Source organism: Bos grunniens, chromosome 26 (assembly GCF_055505025.1).
Source record: "Bos grunniens cultivar Pamir isolate PY7600 chromosome 26, Bosgru_T2T1.0, whole genome shotgun sequence".
NCBI lineage: Eukaryota > Metazoa > Chordata > Mammalia > Artiodactyla > Bovidae > Bos > Bos grunniens.
The window spans coordinates 48,816,107-48,834,253 of NC_141190.1; the positions used below are offsets into that span (position 1 = coordinate 48,816,107).

Genomic DNA, 18,147 nt, shown 5'->3' on the forward strand with positions numbered 1-18,147 from the left:
TCTTTTTTAGTTGAAAGTTTTATTTAAATAAATGATTTATTTTAAATTAATTTTTTAAAGGTATGAGATTTAGGTCAGAGTTCAGTGTTTTGCATCTAGATATCAAGTTTTCCATCACCACTTTTTGAAAGTAATATCCTTTTTCCATTGAAATGCTTTTGCAACTTTGTCATAAACCATTTGGATATTGTATGTTAGTCTCCTTTGAAAGTCTCTGTGTTTATCCCTTTATAAATTTCACATTATCTTGATCTATAACAGCATAATAGTACGTCTTAAAACCTGCTGGTGTGATTTCTCAGCCTTTTTTTCCTTTTGTCTTTTTCAAATGTTTTGACTGTTCAAGTTCCTTTGCCTTTCCACGTAAGTTTTAGAATCATCTTGTCTGTATCTTCAAAAAATACCCCTGGGATTTTGACTGGAATGGAAATAAATCAATGGTTCAGTTTTTGGAGAATTGAAAGCTTTGTAATATTGAGACTTCTATCCATGAACATGGTATGTCTCTCAAATTATTTAGGTTTTCTTTTATAATATTATCAATATATCAGCATTTTGTAGTTTTCAGCATAAAGATCTTGTATACAGTTAGATTTAGATCTAAGTGTTTCAGTTTGGTTGGAGCTGTTACCAGTAACAGAACTGTGACTGCCTCTTGTGTTGACCTTGTACCTGGCGACCCTGCTGTATTCGCCTGTTAGTTCAAAGCTGGTTTTGTTGTTGGCATATTTGTTTGTTTTGATAGTTTCTTAAGTGTTTTCCCATGAACAAATCATATTGCCTATAAATGGGAACAGTTTTCTTTCCTTCCAAAATGTATTTATTTTCTTGTCTTGTTGTAACGGCTAAAGCTCCCACTGTGGTGTTGAGCAGGAGCGGACGTCCTGCTGCTTCTCAATCTTGAGGGCAAACCATTCATCTTCTCACAGGCAAGCACGGTAGGAACTTCAGGCTTTTGTCATTATCTTTATCGGGTTGTTCCAGGGTGGCTGGGAGATGTCGTCATGAATGTATGTTGAAACTTCTTAAATTTTTTTCCTACCATGATTAATATTAATCATTATGTCTTTTTCTTCATTAGGCTGTTAATATGGTGGCTCATATTAGTTCATTTTAAGTAGACTTTATTTTTTAGAACAGTTTTAGATTTACCAAAAAAAAACCACAATAATAATAATTGAGTTAGTACAGAGAGTCCACATCTATTGTACCCACATCTATTTTGCCCTATAATTGACCTCTTGTATTACTGATACACTTGTTAATACAATGAACCAGTGTCGATATCTTACTTAACTAAAGTTCATATTTTATGCAGATTGCGTTAGGTTTAACCTAATGTCCTTCTGTTTCAGGAACCAATTTAGGATACCGTATTAGATTTGGTCATTACATCTCCTTAGATTTCTCTTAGCTTTGACATTTTCTCAAGATTTTCCTTGTCTAAGATGACCTTTGCAGTTTTCTAGAGTACTTGTCAGAAATTTTGTAGAATGTCATATTAGAATTTATATGATGCTTTTCTCATCATAGACTGGAGCTATGGAGTTAGAGGAGGAAAACCACAGAGGTAAACTGCCATTTTCATGAAATCATGTCAAGGGTCCATACTATCATCATGATTTAACACTGTTGAGGTTGGCATTGACCTCTACCAATATTTTTTTTTATGTTTTTTTTTTTCTTTTTTATGTTTTTTTTTTTTGACCTCTACCAATATTAAGGTAGAGTGAAAGTCACTCAGTCGTGTCCGACTCTTTGCAACACCATGCACTTAGTCCATGGAATTCTCCAGGCCAGAATACTGGAGTGGGTAGCCTTTCCCTTCTCCAGGGGATCTTCCCAACCCAGAGATCGAACCCACCCACGTCTTCTAAACATTAGTTCATACTCAAATCTACATAGATTTCTAATCCATTATTACCTGGATCATCCTAGCCGCCTCCCCTTGCTTATCTGTACGCTCCTCTTCCATCAGTGAGAAACCGGCTCCCATCTTCTGCCATCCATCTCCTTAGTTATTTGAGCCCAGTATACTGTATCGCAGTATTGGGGTTTTTATCCTGTACTTCCTTGGGAAGCAGCCCTGTCAGCCAGAGTACAGTGTACAGTGCAGTTCCTTTTGCCTTAGTCTCATAGACTCCACTTTTTTCCAAAGTTGCTTGGGTCACTGTTTTTCCTCCCACACACTTCAGTGGAGTTGTGCATACATTTGTAATATGGTTAGATTCTCCTTACCACCTACACTCTGTCCTGGGATCCTCCAGTCTCTTAAATATTTTGTTGCTGTTAATTTGTATACATTTCATGTATGTCCCTATATATACATTCCTTTTACAAAATGTCCAGAATGTCACCTCGTTGGAGTCATACAGCATGTAGCCTTTTCAAAAAAATTTTTTTCACTTAGCAGTGTACCTTTAATATTCCTTCATGTCTTTTTGTGACTTGAAAGGTCAGTATTTACATGACTGCATAATACTCCACTGTATGGATGTTCCCTAGTTTGTTTATAAAAGGGCATCCTGGTCGCTTCCAGCTTTCGGCAGTAGGTAAATAAAGCTGCTGTAAACATCCTTGTGCGGGTTTTTGTGTGGACATAAGTTTTCCAGTCTGTTGAGTATAAATACCTAGGAATGCAGTCACTCATTCATGTGGTAAGCTCCTATTTAGCTTTATAAGTAAGAAATTAGCGAACTTTCTTCCAGAATAGTTGTTCTGCTTTGCATTTCCATCAGCAGTGACTGAATATCCCTCATCCTCACCAGCAGTCAGTACTGTTGAGGTTTTTTTGTTTGGTTGGTTGGTTTTTAGCCATTCTAATAGTATCTAATTGTATCTTCTTATTTTAACCTGTAACTCCCTAATGACAAATGATGTTCAACATCTTTTCAGATGCTTATTTGTCACCTGTATATCTTTTTTGGTGAGGAGGTGTCTATTAAATTCTTGTGCTTAATTGCTCAGTCTTGTCCAACTCTTTGCAACCCCATAAACTATATATATAGCTCGCCAGGCTCCTCTGTCCATGGGATTCTCCAGGCAAGAATCCGGGAGTGGGTTGCCCTGCCCTCCACCAGGGGGTCTTCCCAAGACAGAAGACCCCCTCCCTGGCGCCACTCATGCGAGGCCCAAGTTAAACCCTTATCCACTTTATAATTGGGTCATTTTCGTGTTGAGCTTCTAAGAAGTCTTTGTGTATTCTGTATACAAGTCCTTTATCAAATATATCTTGCAAATTTTTCTTTCAGCTTGTTCCTTATCTGTAAGGTATCTTAACAGCATTTTTCACAGAGCAAAAACTACTTATGATAAAGTTCAGCTTACCCACTTTTTCCCTTTCATGGAGGTTTTCATAGTTTCGCCTCTTCGATTTAGGCCTGTGGCCCACTTTGAGTCAGCTTCTGTAGAAGATACAGGGTCTGTCTAGATTCATATTTTGTGTGTGGCTGCCCAGTTGTTCAAGCACCGGTTTTTGGAAGGATTATCCTTCTTCCATGGACTTGGCCTTTGTTCTTCTAATTCTGTTGCATTGATATATGTATTTTTTTCACCAATACATCCTATCTTGATTAATGTAGCTTTATAAGAGATTAATTTTTTCAAATATTGAATCAGCCCTCCATTCCTAGGACAAACTCCACTGAATTTTAATATCTTGTTTATGATATATTTCTCGATTTGATTTGCAAGTACCTGTTGAGAATTTTTGCATATGTGTCCATGAGAGATCGTGATCTGTGCCTTTCAGCTTCTTTGATTTTGGTATTTGGATAATTACAGCCTCATAAAATGCCTTAGGAATTGTTCCCTTCTCTATTATTCTGAAAAAATTATGCTGATTTGATCTATTCTTTTAAATGTTTGATAGAATTTTCTGGTGAAATTATCTGGCCCTATGATTTCAGAAGATTTTAAACTATGAATTCAGTGTCTGTGAGGTCAGTAGTAACATCCCCTCTTTAACTTCTTATGTTGATAGGGGTTTTTAATGAGTCTTGCTAGAAATGTATCAGTTACCTTCTCAGAGAGCCCGGCTTTGGCATCATGTGTTTCACTCTGTCACTTTCTGTTTTCAGTTTCACTGGTTTCTGTCGTCACCTTCATTATTCCTTTCCTTCTTCTTTCGGATTATTTTTGTTTTCTTTTTCTGGTTTCTTAAATTGGAAGCTTATTATTGTTATGGGCTGCCCTGGTGGCTCAGATGGTAGAGAATCCGCCTGCAGTGCAGGAGACCCAGGTTCAGTCCCTGGGTCGAGAAGCCCCTGGAGGAGGGCATGGCCGCCCACTCCAGTGCTCTTGCCTGGAGAATCCCACGGACGGAGGAGCCTGGTCGGACCATAGGGTCGCAGAGCTGGACATGACTGATCAACTCAACTCATTATTGTTGTGTTTTATACTGTCATTAATTTGAGACCTTTTTTCTAAAATATGCATTTAATACTATAAATATCCCTCTAAATATTGCTTTAGCTGTGTCCCATAGTCTGTGATGTGTGTATTTTCCGTTTCATTCAGCTCAGTTTTGTTTTCTTTTCCTTAGGATTTCTTCTGTGGCTCATAGATTATTTAGAAATAGCTTATTTACTCTTCAAATATTTGGAGATTTTCCTTTTCACTTTTCCATTATGATCAGAGAAAATCATTTGTCTGATTTCAGCTGTTTTAAATGTGTTAATGTTTGTTTTGTGACCCAGGATGCGCTACATCTTGACTAGTGCTCCATGTGTATTTCCAAAGAACTCTGTTACTGAGCGTTCTATAGAGTTAAGACAAGTTGGTTGACGGTGTTTTTTTTTTTCCCGCATCCTTGATTTTCTGTCAGATATTTCTGTCAGTTACAAGAGAGGAGTAGTGAAGTCTTCAAGCATAATTGTGGATTTAACCAATTATCGTTTCATTTTCGTCAGCTTTTGCTTCATGCATTTGAACCCTGTTGTTAAGGTACATAAACGCTTAGGGTTGGTATGTCAGACACTTATTTCACTTTATTGCTATCTAATTTCTTACATTTTATTATTTTATTATCACATAATATTATCTGTTTTCTGTCTTTTCCCTCTGTTTTCATTTTTCGTTCCCCTTTCTCTCCTTCCTTTGGAATAGTTCAGCATTTTTTAGTTCGCCATCTCTTTTTCACTGTATCATCTCTTACCAGTTTTCTGGTGGTTGCTTCAGGGACTATAATACCTCACACGCGTCACTGTCGCAGTCTAGCTGGAGTCGGCGTCTCACCACCTCAGCGTGGAGCGTAGAAGCCCCACCGCCACGGAGCCCTCTCAGCTCCGCTGACGGTTCTCACCTGCACACACTGCCGTCTTCTCTGTTGACGTCATGGTCTTCTTTCAGTCGTTAAACGCATTTTGAGGAACTCGACAGAAGGAGGATCTGTGGTGTTTAGCCAAATAGTCACCACTTCTCTGGTTCTGCTTTTATTCCTGATGCTCCACACTTCCCTGTGGTATTGTTTTGCTTCTTACTTGAAGGGCTTCCTGTAGCTTTTTAGGTCTGTTGGCAGTGCCTTATCTCTAGGTTTTTTTGATCTAAAAATGTCTTTATTTTAACTTCACCCTTGAAGGATTTTTTTTTTCAAAACGAGATATAGAATTCTGAGTTGATGGTTCTTTTCTCTCAGCACTTTAAAAACTGCCATTTTGCTTCCTTCTGATCTCTGCAGTTTCTGTAAGAATTCTACAGTCATTCAAACATTGTTTCCCCACAAATAATATGCCATTTTTCCTTGTTTTCCAGATTTCTATCTTCATCCTTAGATTTCAGCAGCTTCATCTTGATGGGTTTGGGAGTGGATTTCTTTGGGATTGTCCCTTTGCACATGGCTGAGCTTCTTTTAAATCTATGGTTGTGTATCTTTTGCTAAATCTGGGCAATTTTTAGCTGTTATTTCTTTGAATTTTTTCTCCACCCCACACTTTGCTTTCTCTCCTTCTGGCACTCCAGTAACACGCGTGTGAGGCCTTCTGGCTTTTCCAGCGCGTCCCCCAGGCTGCTTTGGATACTGTCGTTCGCTTTTGGCGTTCTTTCCTGCCTCTCGGGTTGGCCATTTCTGCTGACTCGTCTTCAGGCCGGGCGACTCTGCGTCGGGCGTCTCCAGTCTGCCTAGAAGCCCATGCCGTGCAGTTCTTCCTTTTTGCATATTGTATGTTTCAGTTCTACATTCTCTGATTTTTCTTCGTAATTTTCATTTTTTTAGAAACTCTATTTTCACTTGCTCCAAGGGTGTTCTCCCTTCACACAGCGTTCTTACCACAGATCCTGTACAGCTGTCCTCAGCTGCGGTTTCTCAGGTTGTCGCATGTAGTTTGGGTGTCGCACAGTTTTGTTAATTACACCTCACAAAGCTTGGCGGGGCAGAGGTTGTCAGGAGAGTCTGACTTCCATGTCTTCTTGGCCATTACAGTTGATGATTTTCTTTTCCCAGGAAGGCTGAGGATTTCCTGACTCTTCATATGCTGAATGTTCTGGACCTTGTAACCTGCTCATTTTGAATAGATGTTCTGAGGCCCTGAGTCTCATGTGAGTCCTGTGGGTAACGCCGATGTTCGTGTTGACGAGACCCTTGACCTGGCTGGATGCAGCCCCTGAGTCCTGGCCAGGCTCCTGTGGCTGCGCTCTTGGTGTCTGCGCCCTGCAGCCTCCGCGGTCTCCTCAGGGCTGCCCCCGGGACCACAGCAGGGGCTCAGCCTTCCCTCCGTTCTCAGTCTTGCGTTTCGCATTGGATCCACCCGCACAGCTCCAGGTCTGGTGTGGTTTCCCAGTCCCTCTTCCTCCACAGCCTCCCTGGTCCTCTCCCACACACTCCTGCAACCGCACAGGCCTCTGGGGCCGGGCAGCAGGAGAGATGGAGAACGCAGGGGCCCAGCCACCTTTGGGCCCACAGCCCTTCCCTTCAGAAAGGGTGTTTCTCCTCAGAGCTCTCAGCACCTGCCGCCCCGACCATTGCCACCCCCAGCACACACTGCAGGGTTGCCTGGGGCCCAAAGAGTTCAAGACAGTAGCCCTGGGGGGGCTTCCCCCTCTCAAGGCAGCGAGGGCTCCTGGGCTCCGTCTGAACTGACGCCACCTCCAGGGTCCAGGCCGCAGTCCGTCCTGGGTGCGTGCAAAGTCCTGTCAGTCTTGTCTGACTGTGTGACCCCCCCCACCGGACTATAGCCCACCAGGCTCCTCTATCCATGGGATTCTCCAGGCAAGAAGAGTGGGCTGCCGTTTCCTCCTTCAGGGCATCTTGTCCACCCGGGGATTGAACCTGCATCTCTGGAGTCTCCTGCGTTGGCAGGCAGGTTCTGTACCACTAGTGCCACCTGGGACGCCCACAGCCAGTCCTGGCTGGGGATTTCTGAATTAGAAGTGGTAAGCAGGCACCTTATCACAGCGCGTCTTCCAGTTCTTCTTCCCCAGCCTTTCCTCCCCATGGCCCTGCGCTCTGTGCCCTGGCTTCAGGGAGGCACTCAGTAGCGTGTGCTCACCCATCCCTTTGCTCTCATGGCCTCCCTCCTGGGCTCCTTCCTGGGAAGGTCGTCTGGCTGCTTTGATACTGAGACAGCATCAGGTCACGTTAGCCGATATGCTCTTGAAGAGCATGTGGTGTGAGAACTGTGCTGGATTCGCCTGATCAGAACCTGGTGCTCACTCCAGGGTGTTATGGGCTCCCTCTGTGCCAGAGGCCAGAGAAGGCCAGGCCTGGAGAGCCCTTGGAAAGTCGTAAACCTGGCAGGCGGCCATGACCCAGGCGTGGACACCAGGTTCAGTGCTATGGCAGGGCATCCCACAGGCATGCAGTGTTGTCAGCAGCCTGACCCACGAAGTCCTATGCAGCAGCCCAGGAAGAGAGAGGGTTTAGAAAACAGTCTTCACCAGGTTTAGGTGGTTATAGTGGGCGGGTCTGAATAGCCACCCAGGCTGAAATGGAAATGACCAGGTCCTTAGGATAAGGGAGAGCTAAGAAGCAGTCTCGACCCCACCTGAGTTCCAGAGCAGGCTGGAGAGGGCAAGGGAGAGGAGCACCCGGAGTGTGGCCTGTGGAGGCCGCGGCCTGCCCCCCGTGGGGACCTTCACAGGAGAGAAAGGCGGTGGTTCAGTGGTTGCTGCTGCTGCTGGTCAGTCTCCAGGTTGTGTCCAGCTCTTTGCGACCCCATGGACTACAGCACGCCAGGCTTCCCTGTCCCTCCCCGCCTCCCAGAGTTTGCCCAAGTTCATGTCCATTGTGTCGGTGATGCCATCCACCCATCTCATCCTCTGTCATCTTGTTCTCCTCCTGCCTTCACACTTTCCCAGCATCAGGGGCTTCTCTAGTGAGTCAGTTCTTCGTGTCAGGTGGACAAAGTGTTGGAGCTTCAGCATCAGTCCTTAGGGCCACCTGAAGTAATGGTCCCACCGCTAAAGATTTATATGGTCACCTCACCAAGACTCTTGAGTCCCTTGGACTGCACGGAGATCCAACCAGTCCATCCTAAAGGAGATCAGTCCTGGGTGTTCATTGGAAGGACTGATGTTGAAGCTGAAACTCCAATACTTTGGCCACCTGATGCGAAGAGCTGACTCATTGGAAAGACCCTGATGTTGGGAAAGATTGAGGGCAGGAGAAGGGAATGACGGAGGATGAGATGGCTGGATGGTATCACTGACTCAACAGACATGAGTTTGGGTGAACTCCGGGAGTTGGTGGTGGACAGGGAGGCCTGCGGTTCATGGGGTCACAAAGAGTCACACACGACTGAGCGACTGAACTGAACACCTTCAAGAGAATGTGTTTTCCACCTTATGTTCATTTTTATGAGCAGATTTTTTTACTACATTTCAGAATGATATTCAACAGCTCACAGTTGCCCCTCCTTTTTGGAGAAGTGGGGCTCAAGTCTGATTTTTGCACAGGTCCAGAGCAAAGGCATTGACTCTGAGAGCTGCTTAAGACTAATTAATGCATTTGCTCCCTACGGGGTGGATTGAGTTCCAGGTAACAAAAATGATGTGCTTGATTGCAAAATACTGCATTTTTTTCAGCTGTTTGTCCTAAGATATCGCCGGGCATGTACAAGATGAGAAATGGTTGCCTGTGAAAAATTGATGACAAAGCCAAAAATGTTTGATAAACTCCGTGCTCACACATGGGCTTGTAATTGTTTCATTATACGATGCTTCTGCCCTTGGAAGGAGAGGTGCTCTGTGACTTGGCGGTAACCTGTCAGAGCAGCGCTGGGGCTGGTACTCCATGAGGGCGGAGGAGCGGACATGGCTCCTCAGAGCTGCTGTCTCCAGTCCCCTGCGCACACACCCCTCACTGTCCCTGCTGGTTCAGTAGGTCCCAGGCTGCTCTCGGGACAGCCTGGGCAGCACCCTCTCCCCGGGCCAGAGCAGGGAAGCTGGAGCCGGCAGCTCTGCTCTCGGAGGAAGGCTGGGATCTGGCCTTGGCGTCTTGCGGTATTGACTCGGGCTGCTTTTATTGTGTCTTTTTCAAGACAGCTGTCCCTGAAACCTCTTTTTCTCCAAGATACCACCAAGCTGCCCTGCTTTTCTTTTTCCTTCCTTTTCTTTTTAAGTTAGGCACAACAGTGGTGACGATAATGATGATGAACAGTTTGGTTTCAAAATGCTTTCTAAAGAAATCACAGTAAACAAAGTCTGTTTGCCTAAGGAAACCCTCGCAGCAATCAGCTAGTCACACAACCGCATGTGCTAATGAACCCAAAGCTGTTAATGTGGTTTCTTCAGTTAAATTGATTCATGAATTTTGAAGAGAACATTATCTAATGAATTTTCTTTGAATAGAAAGCAATTAAAAGGACAAATCAGTCTGATTAACCCCAAAGTCACCCTCCTGCCACAAATGGTGTAGAGTTTGAAATTATATCATAAAAAACTAGAGCACATTCGCTATCTTTCTGCCCTCTGCTAATCCATGTAAATTAATGAACAACAAAGTCAATTTCTTTGCTGACCCTTTTCTAGTATCACCTGGATTATGCTGATGTTTAATTTGCTTAATGTTATAATAAAGACTAAACAGATTTTTTTCCCAGTGAAGTGATTATCATTCCCTTCAGTTAAGAAGTGATTTTTATTATTTAACACGCGTGTAAGGGTGTGTTTCCTTTAAGAACCAAATCGCACTTGGCCAGCTTGGCGTGAAGTGTAATTAGTGCTGTTCTGGACCCAGGAACTGCCCGTGGAATCCTTCCCTTTTTTGCTGTGTCGGGCGCTCCTGCCCTCGCCTTGGGGGAGGTGGCGGGGCGGGGGGTTGCTGGGCAGCTCCCTGTCCCATGCTCGCGGACACGCGTCTTTTGGGGAAAGATGAGAGGCCTCGACTGAGACGGCCCGGCCCATGCCCAGCTCCTCTGCAGCACCCTGCACACCCGGAAGCACGCTCGGCCTGCAGCAGAGGGAGAGGCTGTCCTGTGTCCTCTTCTTCACCCCTGCAGCAGCTTGATGTGGCTGCTCATTAAAACGGGGGTAAGGCTGTTTTATCTTTGCAGCTCTGCTCCTTACGGATGCCTGGAGCCAAGGTCACCACCAGCCTCATGGACCGCGTTGTATGGCATCCTAAGCCTGCTCGCGCTCGGGTGTGGACGGCTAAGCTAGCATCAGACCGTGATCCAGCCCACGGCCTCCTTTTCCTTCTGCGTCCCAGCTGGAGTCAGGACTGAACAAGCAGTACAAAGCTTCCAAAGTTGGTGTGCACGCAGGGCCTTCTGTGCTTGTGAAGTGAGCTGTGTGCGATCCACACCCGCGCGGGCCCCAGGAGAGCGTGCTGCAGGCCCACGTGGAGCTCCGGGGAGGTGGGAGGGCGGGCCGTCTGTGCTGCCCGCTGGCAGGGCCTGCGGAGGTGCCGGCCCGCCCTCGGCTCGCCTCCCGCGCGTCCTCTCGTCGGTGACGTGGTGACAGGACCCCGTGCGGAGCTGGGTTTTAATTAAGTCACACCTCTGTGTACGCTGTTGCGTTTTCTCTTTCAGGGCTGGCAGCTGTTTGTATCTTAGCTGTTGGAGCCGTTTGTCCCAATAACGTCATTTGCTTTCTCCCTTTCAGAGTCATTCACCAGACAGGTGTTATGGAAGCTGCTGACGCTTGTGAAATTCGGAGAAACGGTTTCTTACCAGCAATTAGCAGCCCTGGCGGGCAACCCCAGAGCAGCGCGGGCCGTGGGAGGAGCCATGAGGAGCAACCCTGTGAGTGTGTGGCTGCGGGGGTCAGCCCGGCCGCAGTCAGCAGGGCACTGGGGCACCGCGCTCAGGGTCTGAGGGTCCTTTGATTCAGGCGAGTGTCAGAGGCAACCGGGCTGTTGGGGAGGAGAGGAGGTGTTCATGTCGGGGCCTCTGGAAGGGGGCCGTCCAGTCTCGGAAGGCTGTGGCAGGGGCCTGGCCAAGGCCACACTCACCTGAGGACCCTGCAGGGGATGGGAAGGGCACCCCGTCCACACAGCAGCTCGGCCTCTGGGAGCCCTCACACTACCGCACGGGGCCCTGGAACGTCCCCGGTGTCATTGGTCTGCGGTGCCCAGCAGACCCGGGCGCCGTCGCCCCAGGACGCTCTCTCCAGACCCGGGTGCTGTCAGTCAGGGATGGCCTCTCCAGACCCGGGCGCCATCACCCTAGGAGGGTCTCTGCAGACCTGGGTGCCATCACCCCAGGACGGTCTCTCCCTGAAGCTGTAGGGACTCTGTAACATGGTGGGAGAGTGCCATCCAATAAGGAAAAGCCAACAGATGGTCACATCGTGGGGTGGGGAGTTACTCCATCAGATGGACCCAGTTCTTAAAACATCCCTGTGGCTTTGCTGTGTGTTTTCAATACGGTTTCTGTCCATGCTCTCCGGGGAGAGGCGGGTTTGCCTGGCACGGCCCGCAGCCCCCTCCCCTCAGCTGGCAGCCCCCGGGGCAGGGCCAGTGTCTCAGGAGGGCGGCCACTCGGCCTTCCACACAGAATCGCACCACTGCTGGTGCAGGGGCGGCTCCTGTGGGTGTGCGTGGGCTGTTACAGTGCTTGTCTGCCTGGAGAAGAGTCTGCATCCATGTTAAACACCCCAGATTGTCGGGAGCAGCACGCGGCGGATGACAGCACCGCCGCCTCCCGGGTCGCGAGCTCCGCGCGGCAGAGGCGGGGGAGCGGGGCAGTGTCGTGTCTGCACCCCTTGTGCTTCCATCACGGCGTCCCAGGGTGTCGTTCACACACGCCGCCTCCACGGGCTGCAGGCCCCGTTTGCATGGCACATGTGGATGGCCCTGGATCAGTTTCCAGGGGTAACTGTTGAGGTTTCCCAGTGACGCTGACGCAGCTCCTCCCCTCTGGAAGGCCCCCGCCTTCTCCCAGGTCACCCTGTTGGACAGTTTGACTTGGCCCCGTGCTGTGTGTCCACTCAGGGCCTCTGGGTGAGCTCAGGAGGTGCCCGCTTCCTGCCTCCCAGGGTCACTGAGCTGTGTAGAAATTCTCCTGTCTGTCCGCACTCCATTCACGCCCTGGGGATGCTTGGTCCTTCTGCTCCCCTCCCTGAGGCTGGCCTTTCGTCCCAGAACTGCCTGCCCCCACGCCGTGTGCAGCCCCGCTCACTGACGTGCACAGCAGCCCACACCTGCCCCTCGTGACACCCGCAGTTCCCACTCTCTGAAGTGGCCAGGCTGTGGCTGCTGGCGACCGCGTAAGGCAGCACTCAGAAACCTGTATTGTCCTGCAGGCAGCAGGACTGCCTTCTCCTACTTTTAATCTCTGTGACTGTCTATGCTCAACTCTGGCCCAGCCCTTAACATCTGTAAAGCAGGCTCTCACGGGGCCTGAGACGCTTCTGTCCGTGCAGTCCCTGTCCTGACATCCCCGTGGGCGCATGCCCAGGTGGCCTGAGGACACGGGGAGGATTGTGCCCGCACCGTGGCCCCTCATGGTGGTGCCGTCCCGTGACAAGGGTGGCGCGGCAGCCGTGAGCCTCTGGCCTTGCCCTGGGCATCCCTCTGTCGCAGGGCACTGCCTGGCCTCACACAGGAACCCCAGCCTGACGAGAAAGTTGCAGAGGACCCAGTAGATGCCTCCAGGGGTGGCTCAGAAGAGCTGGGGTGCTCCCGGAAGGAGACAGCCTGCGTGCCTTGCAGCTGGGCCAGCTCAGCGGAGTCAGCCGTGCTCAGAGGTCTTCGGGTCATCCATAGAGAGGGCTGAGGGGTCCTAAGGGGACCCAGGGATATGAAGGAATAAGGGGCCTAGTCAGGGACTGGATCTGGTGGACACGTCCCCCTTCTCAGTGCTGACGGCAGAGTCCAGCCACAGAGCCACACACGTAGGCATAGGGAGCACGGCCTGGAGACGTACCCAGTGAAGCCATCTCTGTGTTCAGGAGGAGCGTGACAGGCAGACGGACGCAGAAGCTGCAGGACGCCCTGGCACTCACCATGTGCCCATTCCGTGGTGTCCGGCAGTAAACGAGGACACGCTGGCCCCCCTGATGGCCTGTGCTCGAGGCGTGGGCTGCTCACCCACAGACTGAGGGGTGGTGTCTGCTGCTGGGGAGGTTTCAGCCCACCCCAGGCCCTTGGTTTTTCCAGAATTTTCCATGAACAGATTAATAGCCCAGGTATAATGTCTTGGCAGCCCTCCAGAATGCCCTGTCCCAGACCGAGCCCTGGGACGGCAGTCTTCTGGTGGGGCAGGTTGACGAGGGCTCACACACCCTGCCTGATAAAGCCCCTTCCTGCTCATCCTCAGAATTTGCTAAATGCAGTTCAGAGCCAATCAATACTTGCCAGAGAGTTTCCCCACCTTTTCCTAAACAAGTGCGTTCCTGAGGAGCTCGTTTATTCGCAGATGCCGTGAGCCTTAATGACCCCCCGAGTCTTGTCCTGCCAGTCACCCAGATGGCTGCTGATAAAGATTTAGCATCGTGTTCTAAGTGTCAGGGCTGTCAGTGGGGCTGAACCATTTGACCAGAAGAAAAAAACGCACAGGGAGCTATTGATTACAGCTTCTCAGTGTCACTTGTTCACCAGGATTTAGGTATTGATGAGGCCGCAAGTGAAAACAAGCTCTTTCCCTTGTGGGCTGCTACCCACAAGAACAAAGGCAAAGCTGGAGAAAATACTCAGCCAGCACCAGAATCAGAGGGATTCCATTATTGATTGAAAGGCCCCTTCGTGTTATTTTTGTTGGAGACAAATCTATGGGTTTGGAAGTTTTATAGCATTTGAGAAAGGGTCTGTGTAAGTGATGGATTCATGTATTGGATGAATTAGATTTCACAGCATGAAGATTTCAATGCAGCTATGATATTATGAGCTACTTGGTTATTGATAAAAATTACATTTCATGCGGCACGGGCTTTAAAGGAGAGGGCACAGAGGGCATGGATCCCTTGGAATGTCCTCAGGGGCACAGTGAATTTTAGCAGGTTTCATTATTTTAACAGTCTGGAACCTGTCACTGAAATTAGCATGACCAGAAGCAGGGTTCCCGCTTCTGGAGGTGAGAATCGTGTGTGTTTGGTCAGTCACCAGTTCCCATCACAGATGAAGACTGATCATAGCTCTCTCTGTAATTGCTATTCCCGGCCGGCAGCCTGTTATCTGCGTGGTGCACAGACAGAGAGTCGCGTTACACACTTGCAGTTTCGTAGCTCGTTGGGCAAGAGGGAAGAGAAGGAGAGCTTGTGTGTGAAGTCTGCTGTTCGGGAGGAAAATTGAATTGGGGCCTAAATGTTTATGAAACTAAATTGAATTAAGTGTCTACCTCCTTATCAGTCAAAAACTTGAATTGTGTATTATCTAATCGTGTCCTCCCAGCAATTATTAATGTGACTACTGTATTTGATAAAAAACCCCCAATCAGAGCAAACACTCTGCTCCTGAAGTTTCCTGTTCCCCCCGGTTGTGTGCTGTGGGCAGGCCCAGCAGTGTGTGGCCGCTTCTCGCTTGGTCAGGCTGTGCAGGAGAGGAAGCCCGAGCCCTCCTCAGCACGCAGGGCTGGAACTCCACAGACAGCACGTGCTCCCACGGCAACCCAGACTCCCCAGAATCCGAGTCAGGGCTGGTCTGTGAGGCGCGGGAGGTCAGACAGCTACCTGCGGGCCCTGCCTCTGCGGCCCCCCGGGGCAGCGTGCAGAGCGCGGGCCTCCAAGCAGCTTTCGGCCCCGGACGAGAGGCTCACTGCGCCCTCAGGTTGCGGAGTCTGGCCTGGGCTGCACGGAGGGCATGTTCTCCCTGCCGCATCCTTACTGAGCAGCGTGTCCAGGACAGGACAGGGCCGGGAACCCAGCCACCCTCCCGGGACCAACAGACGGGCACCCCAGGGGGAGTGTGTGTCACGTGGCGGCAAGTGACAGCCTGCTCCACCCGCAGTGAAGGCCTCCGGTGGGGGCAGAGACGGCCTCCCGGGGAGCAGAGGCGCCTGGTTACCTTGAGCGGAGGCCCCCCACATGTGGGGTCTCTGAAGGCCTGCGTCTAGCTTCCTGCGCCTGCCCCTCTCCAGACAGGACTCCTGTGCCGGCGGGCAGGCGGTCCCTCTGCCGGACTCTGCAGGTGCTGGGCAGACACGGTCCTGCCTTTATCCAAGGACAGTTGCTCAGTGAGTCACCCTCCCCTTGGGGGTAGAAGGGGGCCAGACCAGCCCAGGAGCGCCACCCCCCTCACCTGCAGTCAGAGCCCTGTGCAGACAGCAACCCTCACCTCCAGGAACGGACCCGGTGGGGCTGCCAGGGGCCCCTTGGGCCTCCTGCTGAAGAGGCCGCAGCCGGGCGGGCCGGGTCCCTCCGGTGGGGGTCGCCGTGAGGAGCACGGGGCAAGGTGGGACTCACCTGTGCGGCTGCAAGAGGAGCCACAGCCCCTGCCAGAGTCACGTCCAGCGCCTGTGGGCCCTGCCGTCCAGTCCAGGCCACTCCGTGGGGTCTCACGCTCCTGCAGGTGTGCATGCGGCCAGCTCCGGACCAGTCAGCGGTGTGCCGGAGCTGGAGGAAGCCCTGTTCTGGGGGCGTCTGCACCTCGTGTGCAGGCCCGCCTGCCTGTCCAGCCTCCTGGGAACTGGGCCTGCCCCTCCCCTGGGGCTGGTGTGGCAGCGTTGTGAGCTGCAGGTGAGCCTCTCTAGGAGGTGGTGCTGGGCCCGTGTTTCCTGGTGCGACTCAGGGATGCTCAGCACTTGGCCGGCTGTTGCCCCCAGGATCCCAGCGGCAGAGCCTGTCCAACTGTCGGGCAGTTCTCCGTGTTTGTATCTGCTTTCTTTGTGAAGTGCCCTTGCTTTCCGTGGAGTCACCCTGCTGATTTAGGCAGGCATCTAACTACTCCGCTTGTCTCCAGATGTGAAAGGCGCAGGGCAGCTTTGCCCTCTTAGGGCTTTTTTGGGAGGTGGGGAAGACCCTGTGGGAGGAAGGGTGGGGGGCAGGGCCCCAGGGCAGAGGGTCCATCCCAGCCTGGGATTCGGGGGGTCTGGCGACTGCTTCTCAGATAGGAACAGATGAGAAGTGGAGCTTCTCAAACTTTCTGTATCAGAGGCTAAGGAGAGAAGCAGCCCCCCCCACCCCGCAGACCCCCGGGTCCACTGGTGTCTGTAAAGCAGGGTTGGCAAGCGATCCCTGTAAAGGGCAGGACAGTAAATGTTTTCGGTTTTGCAAAAGCAGCCACGTAGTATGTACCAAGTGGGCGTAGCTGTGCTCCAATGAGCCTTTATTTACAAAACCAAGTGCGGACTGCCTGGGCCGCATCCACGGTTAGCCAGCCTTGGAGTTAGAGTGGCCTCTGAACACAGCGTTCCCTGGCGTTTCCTCTTACTTCTCGGAAATGCTTGGGAACTTTGCATGGCACCTAAACTTGGGAATGTCTTCTTAAGTTCTGTGCATATACATTTTAAATCACTTACCAAGTGAAACTGTTTTGTCCTTCCAAATCCTAGCATGAAGGGATTCTCTAGAACCCAGCCTTTTGGGCACCAGGAACAAGTTTCGTGAAAGACAGTTTTTCCACGGACCCAGGATAGGATGGGGGTTGGTTTTGGTTTCACCTGCCGCTCCCCCGTGTGGTGGGGCCTGTTTTCTCACAGACCACAGACCTGGGTGTGTCCGGAGGCTGGAGACCCCTGCTCTAGAAGATGCCCCACATTTACCTTGGGCCTGCCCCAGCCCACCCAGGACACTCAGAGGCCAAGGGGCAACTTGTGCTGAGACGGGGCCTGCGCGTGGCTGGGTGGGGGCCGCCGGGGTGGGTGTGGGGCCAGGCTGACGTGGCGCCTGCACGTGGCTGGGGGGCCGCCGGGGTGGGCATGGGGCCAGGCTGACGTAGCCACCTCGCTCTCTTGCAGATCCCCATCCTCATCCCGTGCCATCGAGTGGTCTGCAGCAGCGGGGCCATGGGCAACTACTCCGGAGGAGTGGGCGTGAAGGAGTGGCTGCTGGCCCACGAGGGCCGGCCCGCCGGGAAAGCAGCCCGTGGAGGGGGCTCCCGTGCCACTGGATCCTGGCGCGGGGCCCTGGGTAGCACCGCCAGCTCCCAGCCCGCAGGCCGAGACTGAGTGTGTGTGAGCAGTGTGCTAGGCATGGGGTGTGTGCTGGGGAGGTGGGGGGTGCTGAGGGAGGGTGGGGGGTGCTGAGGGCGGGGTGTCTCATTAAAGGAGCCAGAGTCTCAGAGGTGTCATGTGTCTGCTTCTTTACGATTTACCATGAAGAGAGCCCAGAGGCTGCCCCCCGTGGGTGTAGCTTGCTCACTTCTGTCACTGTGATTGTCCCCTTGCTGATTCTCTTGAATCAGAGGTGAGAGAATGGGAGCCTGGTAAACGTGAGGATGACTGCCCTGCAAGGAAGGGGCATCTGGTGCCCACCAGGAACCGCTGGCTGCCTCAGACACCATGGTGGTACCCAGGGCCAGCCAGGCCCCAGACGGCCAGACCCTCCTCATGCAGGTCCATCCTCGGCAAATTGGCCTGCCTGCAGCATGCTCCATGCCTGCCCTATCCTCTCAGCTGCCAAAGCTGCTGGGATTATGCTACTGAAGGAACAGGGGCGGCCCTGAAAAGACACGCTTACTCAGAGACTCCAGCTTTATCTTCCCAGCTGCCCGAAGGCTAATGCAAGGTGCATCCGTTTGGGGTCGCGTCAACGGAATAGAAAATAGCCACTTGCCAGAATACTTTGGGAAAACAAATAGCTCTTGGTGCCTGAAATGGCCCCTCCTGAGGAGTGGAG

General features: G+C 50.9%; 1 protein-coding gene across 9 annotated transcripts in view; it reads left to right on the top strand.

Annotated features, from left to right (window-relative positions):
- Positions 1-17,590, top strand: part of MGMT (O-6-methylguanine-DNA methyltransferase) — a 277,222-nt gene extending 259,632 nt beyond the window's left edge. For all 9 annotated transcript variants that reach the window (XM_086378112.1, XM_086378109.1, XM_086378107.1 and 6 more), the window contains 2 exons: positions 11,038-11,177; positions 17,268-17,590. In XM_086378112.1, coding sequence (XP_086234238.1) covers positions 11,038-11,177; positions 17,268-17,477 — 350 coding nt within the window. In that variant the 3' untranslated portion in view covers positions 17,478-17,590. The remainder of the gene's footprint in view (positions 1-11,037; positions 11,178-17,267) is intronic.
- The last annotated feature ends 557 nt before the right edge of the window (positions 17,591-18,147 follow it).